Genomic DNA, 20,611 nt, shown 5'->3' on the forward strand with positions numbered 1-20,611 from the left:
AAAAGGAATATCCAAAGGAATTCATGGCTAACTGTCAACTGCAAAAGATGTCTGAAAAGCAGATAAAGTGAAAGAGTTGGTTTTACCTCCTGACAGAAACTTTAAAGCTAAGGGTAAAACTCAATGTAACATTCACCAAAGTCCCATTCCCTAGAAACACATTTCAATAAATTACACTTTTTTTCTTACAAAGATATCATTTTAGGAGGGGAATGCCCACTGGGACTCAGAAATGTGTCAGCTAAGTATAGTATCTATCATGTGGATAGCAGAGATAAGAAAAATCGGAGATGCCTTTTAAGTAACAAATTTAGTGTTTGAGGTAAAACAGTTTAATGACAAGGACTAAATGCACACTTTTCAGTCCTTCATAACACTGTTCTATGCAATTAGTACACTTTTCTCTAAAAAAATTTCATGTACACCAGGAAATCCCCAGTGGGACCCAAGACCAAATGGCAGCCAAAAAAGATGCCTAGCAAAAGGCTGACTGAGCTTAGTTAAGCTGGTAAATAATGTAGATTGAATTTTAAAGTTTTGAGGTAAAAGTTTTAAATAACAACTATCAAAGATAAAACAAAAGACCCTGAAAAATTTAAATTGATGAGAAAGTTGCTAATTCCCTGAAATAATCAAGTATTTAAAAGAGATCACCTTCAAGAGCCCATAAGTCAACGTATATGTTTCTGAGGTAAAACTTCAAGGACAGCCACTAAAACATCTCACAAGGATTAAAAATTAGTTTCCTGAGAAAAGTAAAACCAATTTCTTTAGAAATATTAATATTGTGGAAGGCAATTCCCAATAGGAAAGTTAATTGCCCAGCCTCATGGACGCACTAGTCAACAGTTAATCTGCTGAAAACCAAAGAGAACTGCACTCTTTGGTGACAAGAAAGTTCTGAAGTTTTGCCAACCTAGCCACCAAATTTATTTTTCTTCCCACATGCAGGGCCATGACTAGGGTGCATGAAAGTTGGTTTGAAGCTTTGAAAGCTACCCAAATGGTCCAAAACTTGTCAGGATATGTCCCATATAGCTTCAGGCTACTGCTGTAGTGATCGAATGGTGAACATCACAAGTGAAGGGGATGGCTGCCCTGATGCAAAATGTTAGGAGGACATCATTAATAGTTGCTGATGGGATTCAAAATGCAATACCAGAGTTCATTTAAAAAGCCAAATCCCAATAATTTTTGGTCTTCACCTTTGACTTTGCTATGGCTCTGGTAGTACCCTTAAGGCTAGCCTGCATGTTGGGTATCATGTGGTTCCTCCTTCCTTGGTAGGTGCTGCCATGACAATAAATGTTACAGATGCTTCCATATTGACTCCTGCTCATCTGTGATGTAATACTTTTTATGTGGGTCTCCATACCACTGATAGAACCCAGGCATGGCAGTAGTATACTCAATATGCAGTTGTAGACATCACCTATTATATAGCAAAATTGATACCGAGCTGTTCTGAACTACTGTGACTTGATGGTAAATACTACTGCTGTTGTTTTATGTCTTATGAATGTGAAAATATATGTTAATTTTAATCCATGAGGATAAGATTCTGTAGCTTTGAAATTCTGTTTTCTCTCTGCACACACTCGTTGCTATATTTACAGAAATTTGCTTCATAAAGACAATGCCATTAGAAAGCCTGTAGACACTGATGGTTGAAGCATACTGGGCTGCTGTAAGGAGATAATTTACAAAAAAAATAAACTTTGGATAAAAAGGCTTGATTGTTTTGTCTGCATACACATTAACTTTTCTAAAGTAAAATTGTTCCTAACAGACTGTTAAAGCTACACTTAGTCTTGTATAAATACTGTAAGGAGATAACTGATTCTGGTTACATCAGATTTCAAGTGACACTTGTGTTACCAAAAGCCCAGAAAGCACCCCAGTGATAGACTGCTGAATAATGAAGACTTTAGACTGTTTTAACAGTTACACATTTATGATTAGTAATTTTCTGTTCCTAGGATCCACAGTCGTATCCTGCCATTCTGAAGTCAGGATTCATGCACCAGTCCTATGACTATGAAATTAAAAGTGATAATACATTTCATGCTGACGTATTGCTTTTTCTGTGGGTGGCAGCATGAAGTGCATTGCAACTGTTTAATAGATTACAAAACAGAGATGCATATGGCATATGGATTCTTCATTTAAGACAGCTAATACTCATACAGTTAACACTCCTACACTTTTTTCTACATTTCTTATAATACACTGAAACAGCCAAAGATCCATGTACTGCAAATACATGTGTAACAGCGCTAAGTACTTTACAGCTTTCAAAGCTGTAAAACACTTAATTTCTTACATTCTCTCTCTCTCTCTCTCTCTCTCTCTCTCTCTCTCCATGTATGTAACTGGTAGTAAACTGAGCAGGAGAAGCTCCATATACTACAAAGAGGTATGATCAAGTCTCTCCAGTCTTGACAATCTAAATATACATTCATGAAATGGATGCCAAGATTCACCTCTCAAGCTTTGCTCAAGTCAGCGCTTGAGGTGAATTTCTTGGTGAATTTCTTAACATCAATTTCTCAAGCATATGACATCTAGTCATAGTCCTCTGTATTGTTTATGTAGTTACCAGACACGCCTAATACACATATTCATTAGTAAACATAATGGCACAATGAATAACATTCATTCATTCACTCTCAAGGTGATTTTATTGGCATCTATGTCTCTAACACATAATAAGCAGGCTGTGATTGCTGACCTGATCATAATCCTCTATATTAAACACCTTTACTTTATATATACTTTACATTTTTGTCTTCACTTGTAAACCTTCTATATATAATATATACATGTTTATTTCCTTACCATCATCAGCCTTTCAGTCACAACCACATTTTTATTTCCAACATTATCTCTTCATCTTCATGTTTTGTTACATAACAATTTTTCACAAGATATGCTCCATAAATATCATATTGCAATAAACAAAACTTTATTTAAACTATCACTGTCTGTCTTATTTCTTTCTTTATATTTTACCATAATCATATCAAGATTCTCAAACCATTACTACTTATATGAGCTTCTAAAAGGAGACCAATATCTCCTACTTCTTTCACAGTAAAAAAATAATACTAGAAGTTTATTTTGCTTTATATAAATTGCACATTTGTCCTTTGCTTCATATCTGATATTCATAGGTTCATAGGTTAGTACGAGGCTAACTGCCCATTCTCTTTAAAAGGCAATTTATTCAACAAAATTTATATAACAACTCTTTCAGAAAACAACTAAAATTTATTTTGCCTTACTTTAATCACACTCTTAGCATAATTTCCCACCTTTCCCCATAGGTACACATAAAAATATTTTTCATTATTTCTTTACTATCTTTTACATACCCTAATTACTTTAATATCCCTTATCTTCTTTAATTTTTTTCTTCCTTTTCTGTTGACTTGCCCTTATCAAAATCATTTTATATTTTTAAATAATAACATTCCTAATATGTGAGGGCATTCATAACAATATATTTTCCATTCAGTGGTGGCCCTAACATGGTGATGCATGGTGCTGTAGTATGAAGATGAGCAGCACAGCATAGTGCTGGTTCCATGGTCATGCTGAATGTTAATGGAAAGAAGCATATGCTAATTAGCCATGTGCTCTCTCCCACAGAACTACCTCCAGGAAGGCATCTACTTACTGAGTGATTCAAAAAACATTTGCTGAGAAGTGTTTATCATCAATGTGAGGGGGGGATACACTAGGGCTTACTCTAAACTGTGCATCATAATGGCAATTATAGCAGTTTGGGGAGTGGGGGCAGGAGCCACTAGACACCAGGGATTTTGCTTACTGTAAACTAAATGTCATGGTGATATGCACAGCAGTATGGGGATCAGGGGTTGTGGAACACCTGCCACATGGAAAACTACACTTGTGTTGTAATAACCCTGAAACTATTACATGAATCAAGGGAAACCCTAGCCACCAGAGATGCTACACTTATGCTGTAATAAAACAAACTATTATGGTGGCTGGGGATGGGGGAAAACAGTAGCCACCAAGGAAACTGCACTCATAACATAAATGTCACTTCAACAATCAGGGGTGGAGGGAACCATTAGATTGGGGGGGCAGACATGTCAGTGACAGGTACAGGGATTATGTGGTGTATGAGTAAGTGTATGTATTTATGAGTATATACATTTGTGTATGGGAGAGTGACTGTCGGGAATACCAATGATCTGCACATCATAGTAGTAACTGTGATTCACAGATATGCAAATTAGCCAGTATAGATATCTTTCCTCATAACAGTTAACATGTCCCTGAATCACAAAATACTGTGTTGCAGGATCAGGGTCTTTTTAGTTGAGCTGTACGGCTCTCTAGGTCTTTTCATGAATCCCCTGGATCATATTTTCCCCTCACTTACAAATTTTAATATGAATACAAAGGAACTGAAGACAAAAATTATAATAGACTTAACTAAATTCAGTCCCCACATTTATTCTCATTGTATATTATTCCTCTCTTCACATGATTTAATCTTGATCCTCACAGAAAATGTTTTTTTTTTTTTTTTTTTACAACAAACTTGGAAACATATATAACCTCCTATATAAACTAATGTTCATAACATGTGTTCAACATATATACCTTTGTTTTAAGAAACAATTGAAAAACTTTCCATGATGCACTTAATTTCCTTATTTTTTAACATACTTTTTTTTCCCACAACCTGTTATTTCCTAAATCTTACCCCAACACACAAATTTCTTCCTTAAGAAAGGAAAAAAAAAACAAATAAAATCTTTAAATCTCCAAACCATTTGCTATTTTACTTATTCATTTTAAACCTATCTGTAACTAGATTTCTGTATTAAGGGTCTATATCATATATTCGAATTGTGATAACTCCAAATGCCAAAACATCGAACTGAAACTTCAAAACGTAGTCCAAAAACTCATAACTTCGAAGATCGGAGCTCCGAATGCTCATATTTGGCCCTTCTGAACTGACTGATGGTTACGTCACTGTCAAAAGCATGCATATGCATAAAGTAGGGTACTAAATAATGATGTAACATGTCATAAGGATAAAAAATGTGCATGCACGTAAATGTGCTCCAGTATATACATAACATACAGATATCATGATGTGTTCTTACTAAACTGTATAAATGTAAACATTTCCCACTTCCTCCCCTGCACTTAGCTGTGACCGAATTGCAATATGGCTGCCGCTGCATATCCTGCTGCTCCTGGAATACTAGGTACACTTTTTGAGTGTGTAATGTCACGGAAGAGAACATAAATGTTGCAAGCTGATGGATATCTCTATAATCTAGAGAAAATCATCAACCAAAAATGGTACTGGTGCTGTAAATTTAAGATCCTACATAAATGTAGAGGTAGGACTATAACAGAAAAGCTAGTTGGCGGAGACTGTCTGTTAAAGTCTGTTAGTCACCAGCATGCTCCCGATGTGGCAGAGGAAGAGAACTATCGAGCCTGCCATGAATTAAAGGAAAGTGCAGGTTGTAGTACAAGTACACCAGCTGTACTGGTGGATGATGTGGTGGGTACTACACCTGTTGAAACCATGATGACCTTACAGTCTAGGAGGTCCATGCTGCAACAGGTTAAGAGGGACAGGAGAAGGAAGATGCTAACCTATAAGTTTGTGGCTGGAAACATTAGTGCTGTGGACACAACAAAATGTCCTTTAAAACAGGGCATGTTCATACAAGCATGGAAGGCAGACATTCATACTAATACCCATGTATTGGTGTATACTACAAAGGAAAATCTGAGAGATTTATGCAGTACACAGATATGGTTCATGGATGGTATATTCCCAACAACAGGAAGACTATGTAGGCAATTGTATACCATTGATGGCTTGATAACATTCAGGGATTCAACTAAATGTTTGCCCCTAGTGTTCTCCTTAATGTCAAAGAAGTCCTATAAGGCATATAACTTTCTGTGAGAATGTGTGCATGAGCTACGGTCCTCAATACAGTTACAGTACAGTGTGAAATACATACTGACAGACTTTGAGGTGACTGCAATTAAGAGTGTTAGGCATAATTTCTTGTCTGTGATCAGCAAGGGATGTTTCTTCCATTTCACACAAGCAGTGTGGAGAAAGGTGCAGTTGCTTGGGTTAGCTAGTGTGCATGGGAAAAATGTTGCATTGCAGTTAGATGTCAAGTGGCTGATTGCCCTTGCCTTCCTGAATGTAGAGGATGTAGCAGAGGCATTTAGGTGCATTAGTGAAATCTTCTACCCTGATACTAAGGAGTTACTGCTATACTTCTCTGAAGTGTATGTCGTAGGTCGTCCTAGAAAGCAACTGACAAGAACTGCCGGTGTTAGTCGATCTCCAGTTGAATTCTGAAATGCACATTGCCCGAATGAACTGTCACTACCCAGAACACAGAATTATCTGGAAGGATGGCATAGGTGTCTTCGTTGTTTGCTAGGTAGACGCATGTCTCACATACCATCCATAATCAATGTACCTGTTAGGGAGCAGAACAGGGTTGATGACATGCAGCTATTTATGAGATCAAGTTGCCCTTCATCATCCAAGAAAAATAAAAACATTGAAAGGCAACCGAGATTGCAGGCTGTCATATGTAACAGGTCAGAGTATACTGCTGTGGAATTCGTTAATGCAGCAGCTATGCTTTTAACAGTCTAGAGTAGCGATGATGGTGGTATAGCATGCAACGTCATGTAAATACTTTGGTCTACCTTATTTGCTTCTATTGGGTTTCAAATATATACTCAGTAGTACACTTTAAAAATTATTCATGGACATGCTTGCAGTGTAGGTTGATGTGGCGGATGGGGTGTGTTATGTAATATCTCACAGGTGTAGTGGTTGTTTGTTAAAGTTATTATTTCAGGTAGTACGGGTGTGAAGCTGGCCGACCGTTGCTATTTAGAGTTCCGTTTTTCGATGGTTTGAGTGTTCGGAGTAATTACATTTCGAAGTTTTCAGTTCGATGTTTTGGTATTCAGAGTTATCACAGTTCGAGTATATGATATAGACCCCTGTACGAACCATTACTTTCTTCATCCAGACCTTGTTCTTTGTAATTAATACTAGATCATCTACAAAAGATAATATTATGGCAACCTTATCACATCCCAAGCTTCCCATCTTGCCTCTAAGAGCTGCCATCCACAAGTCTGCATAACTGCATTCATCACCATGACAAGCAGCTACACTTTCAATGAGTTTCCTTGCTTTACACCTTTTTCCTAACTTTACCTCTCTCCTCTACCCACCTATTCATCATTACCAATACCCATGACCTCTCATAATCTGACTTAACTCCTATCATCTCTTTACTATTCCCATAACCATTTACATGTTCCTAATTTCTTGTGACTGCCACTCTTAAATGCTTTCCCAACATAACAGGTTATACTTTTCACTTCACCTTTTGAATTTATTACAGAAAGTCTACTACTTTTTTCAAAATTACAAGTATTCCATTGAGTCTTCTTTCATTCACTCCATTTGTGCCGTACTTTAATATTTGAACAAAAATTTTCATCAGTCTTTTCTGAGTGATCTTCATAAAAAAAATACAATCTATGCTTCCTAGCATCGCAGGACTCCAATTTCTTACTGCCTCTTTTTTTCCATATACATTTTGTTACCCAACTATGTATTTCCTCATCTTTTATTCCTTCCTTCATCCACTCATCTATAACTTCCAAAAAGTCATTTTCCAAATCAGTCATTCTGTTTTAAAAATATATATTAATATATCTGGTCAAGGTGCCGACTCCTAATTTCCTTCATCCATTACTTTTTCTCTTTCCTGTCTTGCACTTTATTTTTCTATCTCCTCTACCAATTAATTTCTTATTCTCTTTTTTATAAATCCTCCTTACATATGTCTCCATTATACCCATAATTTCATCGTTTATACTTTACTTCTCCTTCCACATCCATCATTACATTTTTTTTCTCATTATACATACCACCCCCCACCCCCAAAAAAAAAGGGTACACTCCTTTTTGGCAAAAAAAAAAAGTGTAATGCATTATGCTGCTAAGATGAAGCTGTATGCTCAGGAAAGTAAACTTTTTGCCATTTTGGATGAAGTACTAAGAGGTAAATTAATAACTGCATTTGCTGGGAAACTTTCTAAAGAAGCCAGTTATCTGAAGCAAATTTTATTTTTCCAAAAGCATTTAAAATTCTATTGAGCGTTGTCTCATCTTACACTCAGTCACTATCTTCCTTCATAGAGCAGGTATGTGTCATATGTTATTACATTTCTATTTGTTCTAAGAGTGTGTAAAACAGTGACTTTGGTAGTGTGTTATATTTGTAACACTTTCATTCAGATCAGATAAATCAGATAAGCTTTATGCATGCTGAGCATGTTACCCATCAACAGATATGTATGTAATCTGAATTGCTGGTGTTCTGGTATATAAATACATATACACAGACACACACACACACACACACACACACACACACACATAATACATTTATATATACTTTATATATATATATATATATATATATATATATATATATATATATATATATATATATATATATATATATATATATATATATATGTGTGTGTGTGTGTGTGTGGATCTACTTTTCTTTGTCAAAATTTAATTATTTCAAAAAAGAAAAGTAGAGGACCATGTACGTGAAAGTGCACTTTCGCAAATATCGGTTCAATGAACCGATAAACACAAAAAACACTGTTTCGCTGTACTGGTTAAACCCATGAATATTTTATAAGTGATGGTGTTATTTATTTATTATTATTTATTAACATTTGTTGACCGGGAAAGTCCACTGGGTCAGAAACCCATTTTCAGTGTAGGCCCGGGGAGAAAAGCTCCACAAGCAAAATACAAAGGAACACAATAATTAAACACAATGTGACAATGTTACTGATATAAGAGGAAGAAAAAAAACATAGAATATGAACACACACACTGAAGATATGACAGGTGAAAAATAAAACAAGTTTACAGTTGAATAGTAGTGTTACATCATTTCCTTCCTTGGTGAAATTCCAGTCTCCTATGTAGTAAGAATACACTAGTAAATGTGAAAACTGGATTTTTGCAAAGATTTTTTCATTGTAGTATTTGGTGAAGTATATTGTCTAAGGTGGTTTGCTTTTGAGGCAGGTGCAGGATGGATTGTCTAGATAATGCATTTTTAGGGCTGCCTTAAAAGTTTTGGGTGATCAATTTGGGTTATTTCAGATGGAAGGTTATTCCACAGCTTAGCTATGGTATGGGAGAACAGGCATTGTCCTGCTCTTTTGTTGTCTTTGGCTACTGTAAGCATCAGTTTACAGGAAGATCTTAGTGTTCTAGTGGGGGGTGTATGATTGTAGGATTGAGGTAAGGGCAGGGCAGCCATTTGGTTTAGAAATCAGTTTGTGGGCTAAGGTTAGTTGGGTGTATTGTAGATGGTGAAAAAACTCTAGCCATCTTAGTTCAGTGATGGCATGGCAGTGATGAGAGCTGTAAGGTTTTCCGGAGGCAAATTTGGCTATTTTGTTATAACATGATTGTAATTTATTACTTAGGGTTGTGTGCAGGTTAGTGAAAATGGCACTACCATATAAAAGGGTGGGGATGAGTAGGGTATTGGCTAGTTTTAGTTTGGTATATTTATCCAGATAGAGTTTGTGGTGGCATAGTTTACCTAGTTTGAAATGGGTTTTCTTGATTGTAGTTAGGATGTGTTGTTCGCATGTGAGTTTATCATCTATTATTATACCTAGAAATTTAGCTGTTTTCACTAGTTAAATTATGGTGCTGTCTTTAGCCAGGATTTTAAAGGCAGTGTTTGGTTATATTGTGTGCACTAGTGTAGTCTCCTGTTCTGATAATTTGCTCAATACAGATGTATATTTACACTGCAATGCTGTGGTCCTTTATCAGTATACTTCCTGCTAAATCTACTTTGAGCTTACATTCATACACTTTCTTACCATCACTCTACTCTTATATGCTCCCAGTATTCTGCTGCTCTGACTTAATGTGGTCCTTTCTCCATCTCTTTTTTTGTATAATAAGTACTAACTTCATTGCCTCAATATAATGTTATAGCTTAGTAGATTTTTACTTTCTTTCATTTCAAAACCTGTTGGCACTACATCTTATTTATTTTTATTTTATTTATCTGAAGTTTGTTTGCCAGAATGGTTGGTTGGGCCAAGAAGAGCCCATTTTCATTGGAGTCCAGGGGAGAAAAGCTCCATAAAGACAACATAACATAACATAACATAACATAATAAAAACAAGATATAGTAATATAATAAAAAGAAGTACAGGTAAAAAACCTGGTATTTGAAGATACAATTTAGTAACATGCTTAAACAAAAATTATACAAATCATACGTAAATACTTACAAATATGCTAGTTCCTACCACTGCACAAAACAGAACTTAAAAAAACATAATTTGATATTTACAAATATATTTGTACATTCTGAGAAAATATAACAGTGGAGACCAGGGATAAATATGTTACAGGAGCTAAGGGAGAGATGAGCAGAGTGGGAAAAGAGTGGAGAAGAAGAGAGTAAAGAAGGAGGTTGGGAGGTAGATAGTCTAGAGTGGGGTGGAAAAGGAGAGGAGGAGGAAGGGTGAGAAATAAGGTGAGTTACTGCAGGAGTTCCTGTAGGATTGCGAAAAGAAAAGTGGCAGGACACTGCTGCTTCACAATAAAATCTTTTAATAAAAAGTTAAAAGCAGTGTACAAATGAAGTTGAAGAAGTGAGCACTTTCGGGTTACACCCTTCATCAGACATCAAACACTTTACACAACTTCCTTTTATACAACAAAACACCAATGAATCCCTTCAAATTAATGAAGTACACGCCTTTTCAGGAGTGTAGGTTTTAAAGGAATAACATCATTCAGGCCAGGGGGTATATGTGCCATTAAGTCTATAATCCATTTGGTTTCATCCAAGGCTGTTTGCAACCTAACATCCCCCCCCCCCCGATTGTTCAATCTAACATTAACAATGACTCTGAAAGAGAAGCTATGTGTTGGATATTCAAATATGTGCCTGAATAGAGCATTACTGTCATCTTTATTCCTTATACTTCCTAGATGTTGTAGGATTCTTACCTTAAACATATTTGTGGTCATTCCCACATAGAAACTTGGACATTTTGTACACTCTGCCAAGTAAACCACATTGGGAGTCCTACAGGTGGCCCTACCTTTAAAAACGATAATTTTCCCTATAGTTCTGTGTGAAAAATTGACCTCCTTATTAATATAACTGCATGCTTTACACATGCCACATGGAAGTGTCCCTGCCGTGCTCTTGAAAGGCCTATCCACTAGGAAACTTTTCTCTTTACATAAGAGGTCACTCAAGTTCCTATTCCTTCTGTATTGAAAATGTGGTCTATTATCAATAAGCCCCTTTAAATTAGTGTCACTGGTAAGAATATTCCAATTGTTGTTAACAATTTTACAGATGTCACCAATATTGCTCCCATAGGTGAACATCATCTTGGTACCTCTCAGTGGTGGGCTGGGAGGATTTGCTTTGTTTTGTGCTGTATTTTATTCTACAAGCCATGCATGCTGCTAATACGTTGGGTGAGTTGAATAGCTCCCATGTTGGTGTTCCGGTTTCTGGACCGACAAATGGAGGTTGGTCCAAAATGTTTTTTACACCTTCACCTAATCCGTTACTGAATCTGGGCTTTAATGTAGCTAGTGGATAGGCCTTTCAAGAGCACGGACATGTAATGTGGGTGAGAGACCAGAATTCAGTCAAGGGTGCTTCCAGAGGATTAGTCCTTGTATGGTCTGGTTATGGAATTGATTAGTTGAGAAAAGTTGTAGAGGTTTATGTTTAGGGAGTTTGTAGGAGATTGAATGGTGGTCCAGTTAATATTTACATCTTCTAGGATTATAGTCTCATTGGTAATATTGGTGGAGAACCAGGAGATAATATCTTTGAGAATAGGGACATTGTCTCCAGGAGGGAAATAGAGGGAGGCTACACATATATGTTTATGTTTGTTTATCTGAAGTAGGGCCAGAATTAATTCAGCATTAGTGAATCGGGGTATGGATTTAGTGTAGGGAGTAGGGAAAGCATTAAAAAGACACTGTTTGGATGCTATCTGTTAATATCTCTCAGACCTAATAAAGAATACAATATAAGCAGTTTTACAATTTATGCAGCATCTAGATCTACTCATAAGGGACATCCAAGTTCAAGGACAGATCATAACTATTTCCAAAATAGGTAGCTGCACAATGGCCCCAACCAGCATGCTTGCCCAAACACTGGTAAGTATGATGGATTTTATTTCCAGCCCTCACAAATAAGACATAACACCAATGAGGAGGGAGTAGATATTACCAGCCTATTATTAGTGCCTCTGTATGTTCTAACCTTCAGCTATAGTGCTATGCACTGCTTGGTGCACCTATGAGCATGTCATGATCCATCCTGCTGCTTCAAATGAGCCTGCCTCTATTAATGGCCAACAGAGCAGCTGACAAATCTGCTTCACTCCCCCTGAGGTGTGCAAGTCAGTGGTAAACATTCAACTGTCATCTTCATCTGCTGGCTTCAACAGTGTGCAGGCCATTACTCAATCTGGGTAACAGTCTGAACTTTATACGTCTACACCATATAGCAAGACAAAAAAATAAACATCTATAGTCCAAAATGGAGCATTTAAAATAAAGTTTAAAAAACAGTTGGAAAGTTACAAGCCCATAGAAAACTTACAAAAAATGCATTACAATCTGCATGGGTTTATCAGCTTGATGGTATAGTGATTTTGCTCTGAATGTGCTAGAAGTTGATGGGAACAATAGCAGTTAAGTTAATATAGGGCCAGCCTGGGAAGAAATGAGAAATGTAGGTCAAGACTACATACACCTTGATAAACAGATAGACAGACAGATATAAAAATCTGAGATTAAAAGGGAGAGTGACAGCACTAAGGGAGATGCACGAAGATAGACTATACTTAGTGGATATGGCATTTGCATGAGTGCACTTTATGCCCGCAATGAGCATAAGGTGGGTAAGTTGTAAGTTGGGTGCTGTCACTGACTCCCCAAATGATGTTAACGTTGTGCAAGAGGGTCTCACAACAACTAATGACTGGTGCCAAAGTCATGGCCTCAAGTTAAATGCAAAAAAATGTGTCATCATAACATTCAGCAAAAACACGACCCCTAATGATTACCACATCAACGGCCACCCCCTAAGCACACAACCTGTGGTGAGAGACCTGTGCACTCAGGTTAATACCAACCTCACATTCAACCATCATGCAGCAGCAGTGGTCAGAAAAGCCTTTTACTTGGTTCATCTCATAAGTAAAGGGATTGCATCCAGAAAAAGGTGGTTATTACCTCTCTATACTCCTCCCTCATTAGACCAATAACTGAGTATAACACCCCGTTTGGGATGTACTGCTCCAAACATCTGTACCAACTGGAAACGCCACTGAAATACCTCACAAAGAGAATTCATGGTTTCCAATATCTGTCCTATGCAGACAGGCTTAAATCGCTATCACTCTACTCAGTATTGTACAGATTGCTCAGGGGTGATCTGTGTCTCACCTATAAGGCAATCTCGGACCCTGCCCTACCAGAGATGCTCCATATCCATAAGTCTAACTCCTCATGCACTACCCATTCAAAAGGCCTGAACCTAATATGTGACATTAGCAAAACCTGCTGGAAAGACAGGTTTGTCTCCCAAAGGCTGCCCCGTCTCTGGAATAGACTTCCCATGCATGTCAAACAGTACCTTGCTGATTCTCTTCAAGCACAACCTTGATGAGTGGATGGGAAACCACAAATTAGTCCCAGGGATTCCACCTGTGTCCCTCATTGACAGGGGTGACAGGTGTTGACTGAGGTTTCTTTCTGGGGATAAACTCTTGGCTAGGCTTGTAAGGGCCATTAGCCTAGTAACCTCCTATGATCCTAGATAGCATGTCATTGGATACTTGCATCTGTCTGTCAACCCAGTCTCAGCCCCAGCACCATTAGTATACAGAATATCTTCCCTTTGGTATCAACTTCCCATGATTATAGATGTATAAAAAAAGCAAAAGAAGACTACAAAGTCGGAAGGTGATTTACCAAAAAAAAAAAAAAAAAAAAAAGGATATGACTCCTCAGCAATTTGTATATCACTGTACTATCTTGGGTAACTGTAGCTGGTACATTATACTTCACAGCTTTGTGAAAACATGTAAATAGTATTTCGCTTAAGATGGCTTGCAGCCCACTCATGCTCATACAAGTGTTATTTCGGCTATGCTTGTTGCACATATAGAAATGTCTTAGCTACTAAATTAAGTATGTTTTACTAGCAACTGATTTAGTCTTGGAGTCTGAATTAATTTTCTTGACTACTAAACTAAGCATGTTTTATTACCAACTGATTTCATTTTGGAGTCTGAATTAATCGTAAAAGCCATTAAGGAGTTTAATTTGCTGATGAGGTCTTTGAGAATTAAATGTCAGCAGATGAATCATTCCAAGGAGGAATAAATAAAAAGAGAAAATATGAATAATTAGGGGTACTTCAGATGCAGCTAATGTGAAAACCCCTCCTGAAAGGAATATTGGGAAAGACTAGGGAAGTTTCTATTGCAAGTGACATTAAAACTAAATACAGAAAAAGGGTCATTGCTCTATTTTCATAAAACTAAAAGCTATGGTTTAAAGAAAAGGTACTGACTCTTAAAAACTAAGTGAAAAGATTATATGAAGATGAACAAGAGCATAGGAGAAAGTAGTATTGCGTATAAAGAGGGAGAAACATCACAAACAGAAGATGATGACAATCTTCCTGTTTGCAGACATCTATATAATGACACGAAGTATACACAGCCATGAAGGTTATAACCTCAAAAGGACACAAAACTAGTAGTGGAAAATAAATTCATTGCCCTTACGTCCTTCTTCCTGTTTAGTTTCCTCTGCTGAAGCAGGTGCACTGATAAACACTTTCCGAGCACCTGCACTACGAATGGGTCTCCCATAGTGCATGTCTGCACGTTCCAATGCAACATGTAGATGATGTTGAAGAGCCACTTTAATGTTCTCCACAAGATGGTGCAGCCAACTCTCCAAAGGACCTTTACACTCCATAGGCTGCAATTAAAATAAATGAGAATGTGCATATGAGAATATAACAATTTACATTCAGATGTTCAGTGATATAGGAGTATGAATCAGCACAGTACTGTAACATGCAAAGTATCCAAGTAGCTTCTAAAGAATTTGTCACTAGTAGGGGAATTTGTGATGCTATGAAAATCTATACTGATGAAGTACTAGACTGACATTTAAATATTAATATTAAATTTGCAATAAAAGTAAAATTTGTTTATTTATTGACATTTGGTAATCAACCTCACAGCAAGAAGTCCTCTGGGTCGATTCTCAGCTGGGGTGCCTTCTGTGCATGTCCTCCCTGTGGTCACGTGGGTTTCCTTCGGGTGCTCCGGTTTCCTCCCACATCCCAAATACATGCTGTAGGTGGACTGGACACTCTAAACTGGCCCTAGGTGTGAGTGAGTGTGTGTGTGTGTGTGTGTGTGTGTGTGTGTGTGTGTGTGTGTGTGTGTGTGTGTGTGTGTGTGTGCCTTCTGTGGAAGGTTGGGCACCGGGCTGGTAACTTGACACCGTAAAACTCCACTGCCAATCATGAGCGGACCTGTGATCTGCTGTGGTGACCCCTAACTGGGATAAGCTGAAAGGCGATAATGACTGTCATTTGGTAATTGGAAAAGTCTGACTTGGTCATAAAGGCCCATTTTCAGTGGAGGCCCGGGGATAACAGCTCCATTACAAATGCAATGAAAAACATTAGATAATTGCAAAAAGGAAAATATAATATTAATATATTCATTTTAGTCCTTGGACAGTGTGCACTCTATAAACTTATTGCTGTGTTATTAGCCTCTCCTTATTGGTCATATCAGAATAATTTCACTTAGTTACCTGGAAAGTTTTGCTTTGAGACTACTGTAAAGCCACATTATCTATGCTGTATTAACATTGTGTCTTGTATTTATGCTGTTCGACCTACTTGGTCATCTGGTAGTATGGTTGCTTTCAGTAACACTACCAGTATTGCTTAACTTTTATCTGGATCCTGGCTAGCTATAGTGTCCACAAATAGTGCTGATCTCTGTACCCCTTCACCATAGGTCACTTCTTCACCTAAGGAGTCCCTTTACTTAAATCTTTTATCTGGATCCCAGCTAGCTATAGTGTTCTCAAACAGTACTGCTCTCTGTACTGCTTCACCATATATCACTTCTTCACCTAAGGAGTCCCTTTACTTAAATGTATGCTCTCCTTTGGGAGTTTATCTTACATTTAACTTTTGTTATTATTTAATATTTTTGCCATAGTCTAGATTGTGAGGTGTGCACACTTGCTGAGATGCTATCTGCAGCATTCCCTCCCCTTGCTTTTTATTTAGTGGTATATCCCTCTCCCTTTAAATCAGCTCTTTTAGCATTCTTTTTTGTACTGACAGTTCTGCATGTCATTTTCTTTTACACACTATTCTCCTCTAAGTTGCCTCTTTTAGATGTCACCACTACAATGTATAACATTACCCCTTACTAATGTATAGGCTGCGTGCTGCTTTTATTTCTGTTGGTTATTCTGCCTTGTGCAATTTTTTTCACTTTTGACTGCTGTCCATATTTAAATACTTGGTCTTCTTGCCTATACATTTTCTTTGGAATAAACGAGCACTTTTTGCTATTTTATGGTTATCTGCTGTCTCAATGTTGGTTCTGGTTGTGGTATTCCTTCACTTTGCTGATTGTTTCTATAGATTAGTGTCTTTTCTTCTCGGTTCTACCCACTCTGTTCACTGGGTTTGGGCTCACTCCACTCCCCTACTCTACCCGCATTTCCACCCACCCCTAATACATTTTCTTTACAGCAACCAACCTGACCCTACCCCCTCCCCTCACTTCCTTTGGTCATTACCATAATTAGCCCCTTCTCTTCTTCCTTTGGCCCACCTTCAACTTCTCAAATTACTATTTTCTCCACCCTCTACTCCACCTTCCTCCCCCTCATTTCCTTGGCTTATTACCCTATCTAGCTTCCTCTCTTCTTCCTTTTGCCCCACTGTTAACTTTTCATATTACTCCTTTTTCCACCCTCTACTTTCGTTCCTTCTATGTTCTTACCTATTTCGTTATCCCTCTCCCTTCAACTAACATCTACTCTTTCTTGTATTCCCCTTTCCTTTCATTGCACTATGTTTATCTCTCCCTTCTTCTCTCCTCTTCCTCCTTTTCTTACATCCTTTATTCTTATAAACCGTTCCACTCTCACCTCTTATCACAATCATCTAGACTTACAGCCATGTCGTCCCACATCTTCTCTCTACACTACAGTTTCAATTTCCCATTACTCTTCTCCTATATCATCCTCTCTTTTTTCTTTTACTGAATTTACTCTCCCTAAAATCAGATTTCCTTTCTTGATCTCCCCTCTTAACAGAATCAAACACAAAATGCTCTGTATCTTTCCCTATATTTCACTTCTTTATCACCCTCTCAAATCTCTACTACTCTCTGGGGACATTCATCCTAATCCTGGTCCCAATCATGTACTATCCACAATTCCCTCTGATCTTCTAACTACTTTAAACTCATTTAACCCTCACACTAAAGCTCTAACCCTCTACTCCATTAATATTCACAGTATCCTCAATAAGACATCTGACTTTCATTCTTGGATAGACCAATTTTCTCCAAACATTGTCATTCTGTCTGAAACATGGCTAAAGCCACATAAAAATAACAAAAAAATTCTTTGTTCTGGCTACAACATTATACATAATGATAAAACATATAAAAAAGGGGGAGGCATTGCCATTGTATACTCTGATTTCTTGACTCTTACCCCCTTTTCCATGCCTTATCCCTCTTTTCACCCAGCTGAACTTATCATTGCTGATTACAAACTTAATAAACACAAAACTTTATCTATAGTCACCATTTACATTCCCCTAAGAAATAACATTCTATTATTAGAACAGATTCTTCATTGGATATCTGATAATATACCCAATGAGACCATAATACTTGGTGATATCAATATTAATTGGTTTGACATTTGCTCGAACTATCCTACTTCTTGTACAATCCTTTTCGGCTTCACTCAACTTATCTCCACTCCAACATTTCATCATAAGCCTACTAATACTAGCTCCACTATTGATTGTATTCTTGTCTCTAATCCTCACTTTTATGACTACCCTGAATTCCCAGACTGCTTAAGTGATCACAGTCCAGTATGCATCCAAAGATTTTCCTCCCATCCGTCTCAACCACATAAATTCAAAGATTGTCATAAGCTAACGAACTTTGACCTTCAGACTTTTAACAACTGTTTACAATATATTGATTGGTCCTTTCACGCTCTTCTATCTTTAGATGCAACAGTATCTCAATTTAACTCTATTTTCCTTAATACTCTTGACTCTCTTGCCCCTCCCAGAACTGTCAGAGTCGAATCTTAATGTGCTCCTTGGCTTTCTAATTATACACTGTCTCTTATGTGTAAAAGAGACAAGGCATGGGAACTCTGGACCAAAATAAAATCTCCCACTAACATCCAAGCATATAGGGAACATCAGAACCTGACCAAAAAGAATGTTATTAATGATAAGAAGAACTATCTTACTCACCAAACATCTTCACCTAGAAACCTTAAAAAATTCTGGAACACCATTAACCATATTCTCCATCCAAGCAATCCTTCTACTCCTAAACCATGTCCTAATAGCACACCATTAGAAAATGCCTCTATCCAACTCATACTTCACTGATGCCATTAGTAAACTCATGCATACTTCCAATGCACCTATTCTTTCAGCTCCTACCACCTCTCAACCACACAATTTTTCCTTCTCATTAAAAACTATTCCTATTAACTATATCAAAAACCTTCTTCTTAAGCTAAAACCATGTTCACCTTCTGCTGATAAACTTCCACCACACTTCCTTAAGATTGCAGCTAATGCTATAGCATATCCAGTCTGCATCCTTATAAATCTCTCCATTAGAGAATCTACTGTCCCTATTATTTGAAAAACATTTCACATAATACCAATCCACAAGGGAGGGAAGTTTACAGAACTCTCAAATTATCAGCCTATAACTATTCTCTCTAATCTTTCCAAAATTCTGGAACATTGAATTCACTAACAAATTTCAACTTAGCTTATGAAAGAAAACTTGATTACCCCTATGCAGCATGATTTTTGCCCTTATCACAGTACTATTACAGCTCTCATCTCTTTTTTTAACTCTGTCTTGCAAGAGATAACAATAATCTTGTGTCCTGCCTCTTCTTAGACCTTTCTAAAGCCTTTGACACTGTCTCCCACTCTATCCCCCTCTCTAAGTTAGCCCAACTCAGCTTATCTTTTTCTACTATCTCTTGGTTCAACAGCTACCTTACAGGTAGGATGCAATCAATCAAATGGCTCTCTACTCTCTCCCCCTTTCTCCCCATTAATATGGGTGTCCCTCAAGGTTCAGTTCTATGTCCCCTTCTTTTTAACATCTTTACTAACCAGCTATACCAGTTTTGTCCCCAGTCCACTCTTGTTCAGTATGCTGATGACTCTACTATCATCTCTACTGCTGATAACCTTACAGACCTACTATTACTCAAAAATCATGTAACCTTGTAAAAATCATGTAGCCTGGCTACCTAATAATCAACTCATTCTTAACCCTAAAAAGACAAAGCTTCTCATTTTCCTTCCAAAATCTCACTACAACTTGAAATCATCCATTTAGCATCTCCTCACTAAATAACATTCTCATTACCGATGAAACCCATACTAAGCTCCGTGGTGTGTTCATAGATGATGAGCTAAAATTTGATTTATATGTACATCACTGTATTAAGAAAACACACCAAAAGCTTGGTTTATTGTATAGACATAAAAGGTTCCTCAGCCCTGACTCTAGAATCACACTCAGCCATGCCAACACCCTTCCGAATCTATTTTATGGCTCACAAATCCTAACTAATCTACACTCTTCCCTTCTTTCCAAATTGGAATTTACCTACAATAAAGTAGCCAGATTTGCCAGTAACATGCCTTTTAAATCTCATCATGCCCTGAGGACACCTGGCTGACTAGAATTTTCTAACTATTATTTTTTCAACTTCTAGTTATTCATTCCATCCTGAAAAAATCTTCCACTTGCCCTAGTATCTCTGCTCTTATTTCCCTTTACACCCCCATGGATCTCTGAAAAGCTCTGATCAACACCTACTAGAAATTTACAAATCTAAAAAATCAATTGGACAGTATCTCTTCAACTCTTCTATTGCCTTCCAATGGAACAAACTTCCATTGCCCCTGAGAATTATTGCTAATGTTTACGAATTTAAAAAAATACTAAAATTACACCTAAATAGTATCTGGTCTTGACTCTGTAATCATCCAACTTGAACCGCTCCTCTAATCTAGATCTACTTTCTTCCTGCTATACTACAATTGACTCTCAGTTTCTTCTTCTTTATCTCTTCCTTTATTA

At 37.3% G+C, this 20,611-nt stretch overlaps 1 protein-coding gene across 1 annotated transcript in view; it reads right to left on the reverse strand.

The window, feature by feature from the left end:
* Window positions 1-20,611, reverse strand: part of LOC122787923 (dynein beta chain, flagellar outer arm-like) — a 5,188,001-nt gene that overhangs the window by 3,586,501 nt on the left and 1,580,889 nt on the right. Inside the window, exon 39 of the mRNA XM_044054850.1 lies at window positions 14,969-15,167. Coding sequence (XP_043910785.1) covers window positions 14,969-15,167 — 199 coding nt within the window. The remainder of the gene's footprint in view (window positions 1-14,968; window positions 15,168-20,611) is intronic.

The sequence above is a fragment of the Protopterus annectens genome, chromosome 13.part0 (genome assembly GCF_019279795.1).
Source record: "Protopterus annectens isolate FY-2018-M chromosome 13.part0, PAN1.0, whole genome shotgun sequence".
NCBI classification, from domain to species: domain Eukaryota; kingdom Metazoa; phylum Chordata; order Ceratodontiformes; family Protopteridae; genus Protopterus; species Protopterus annectens.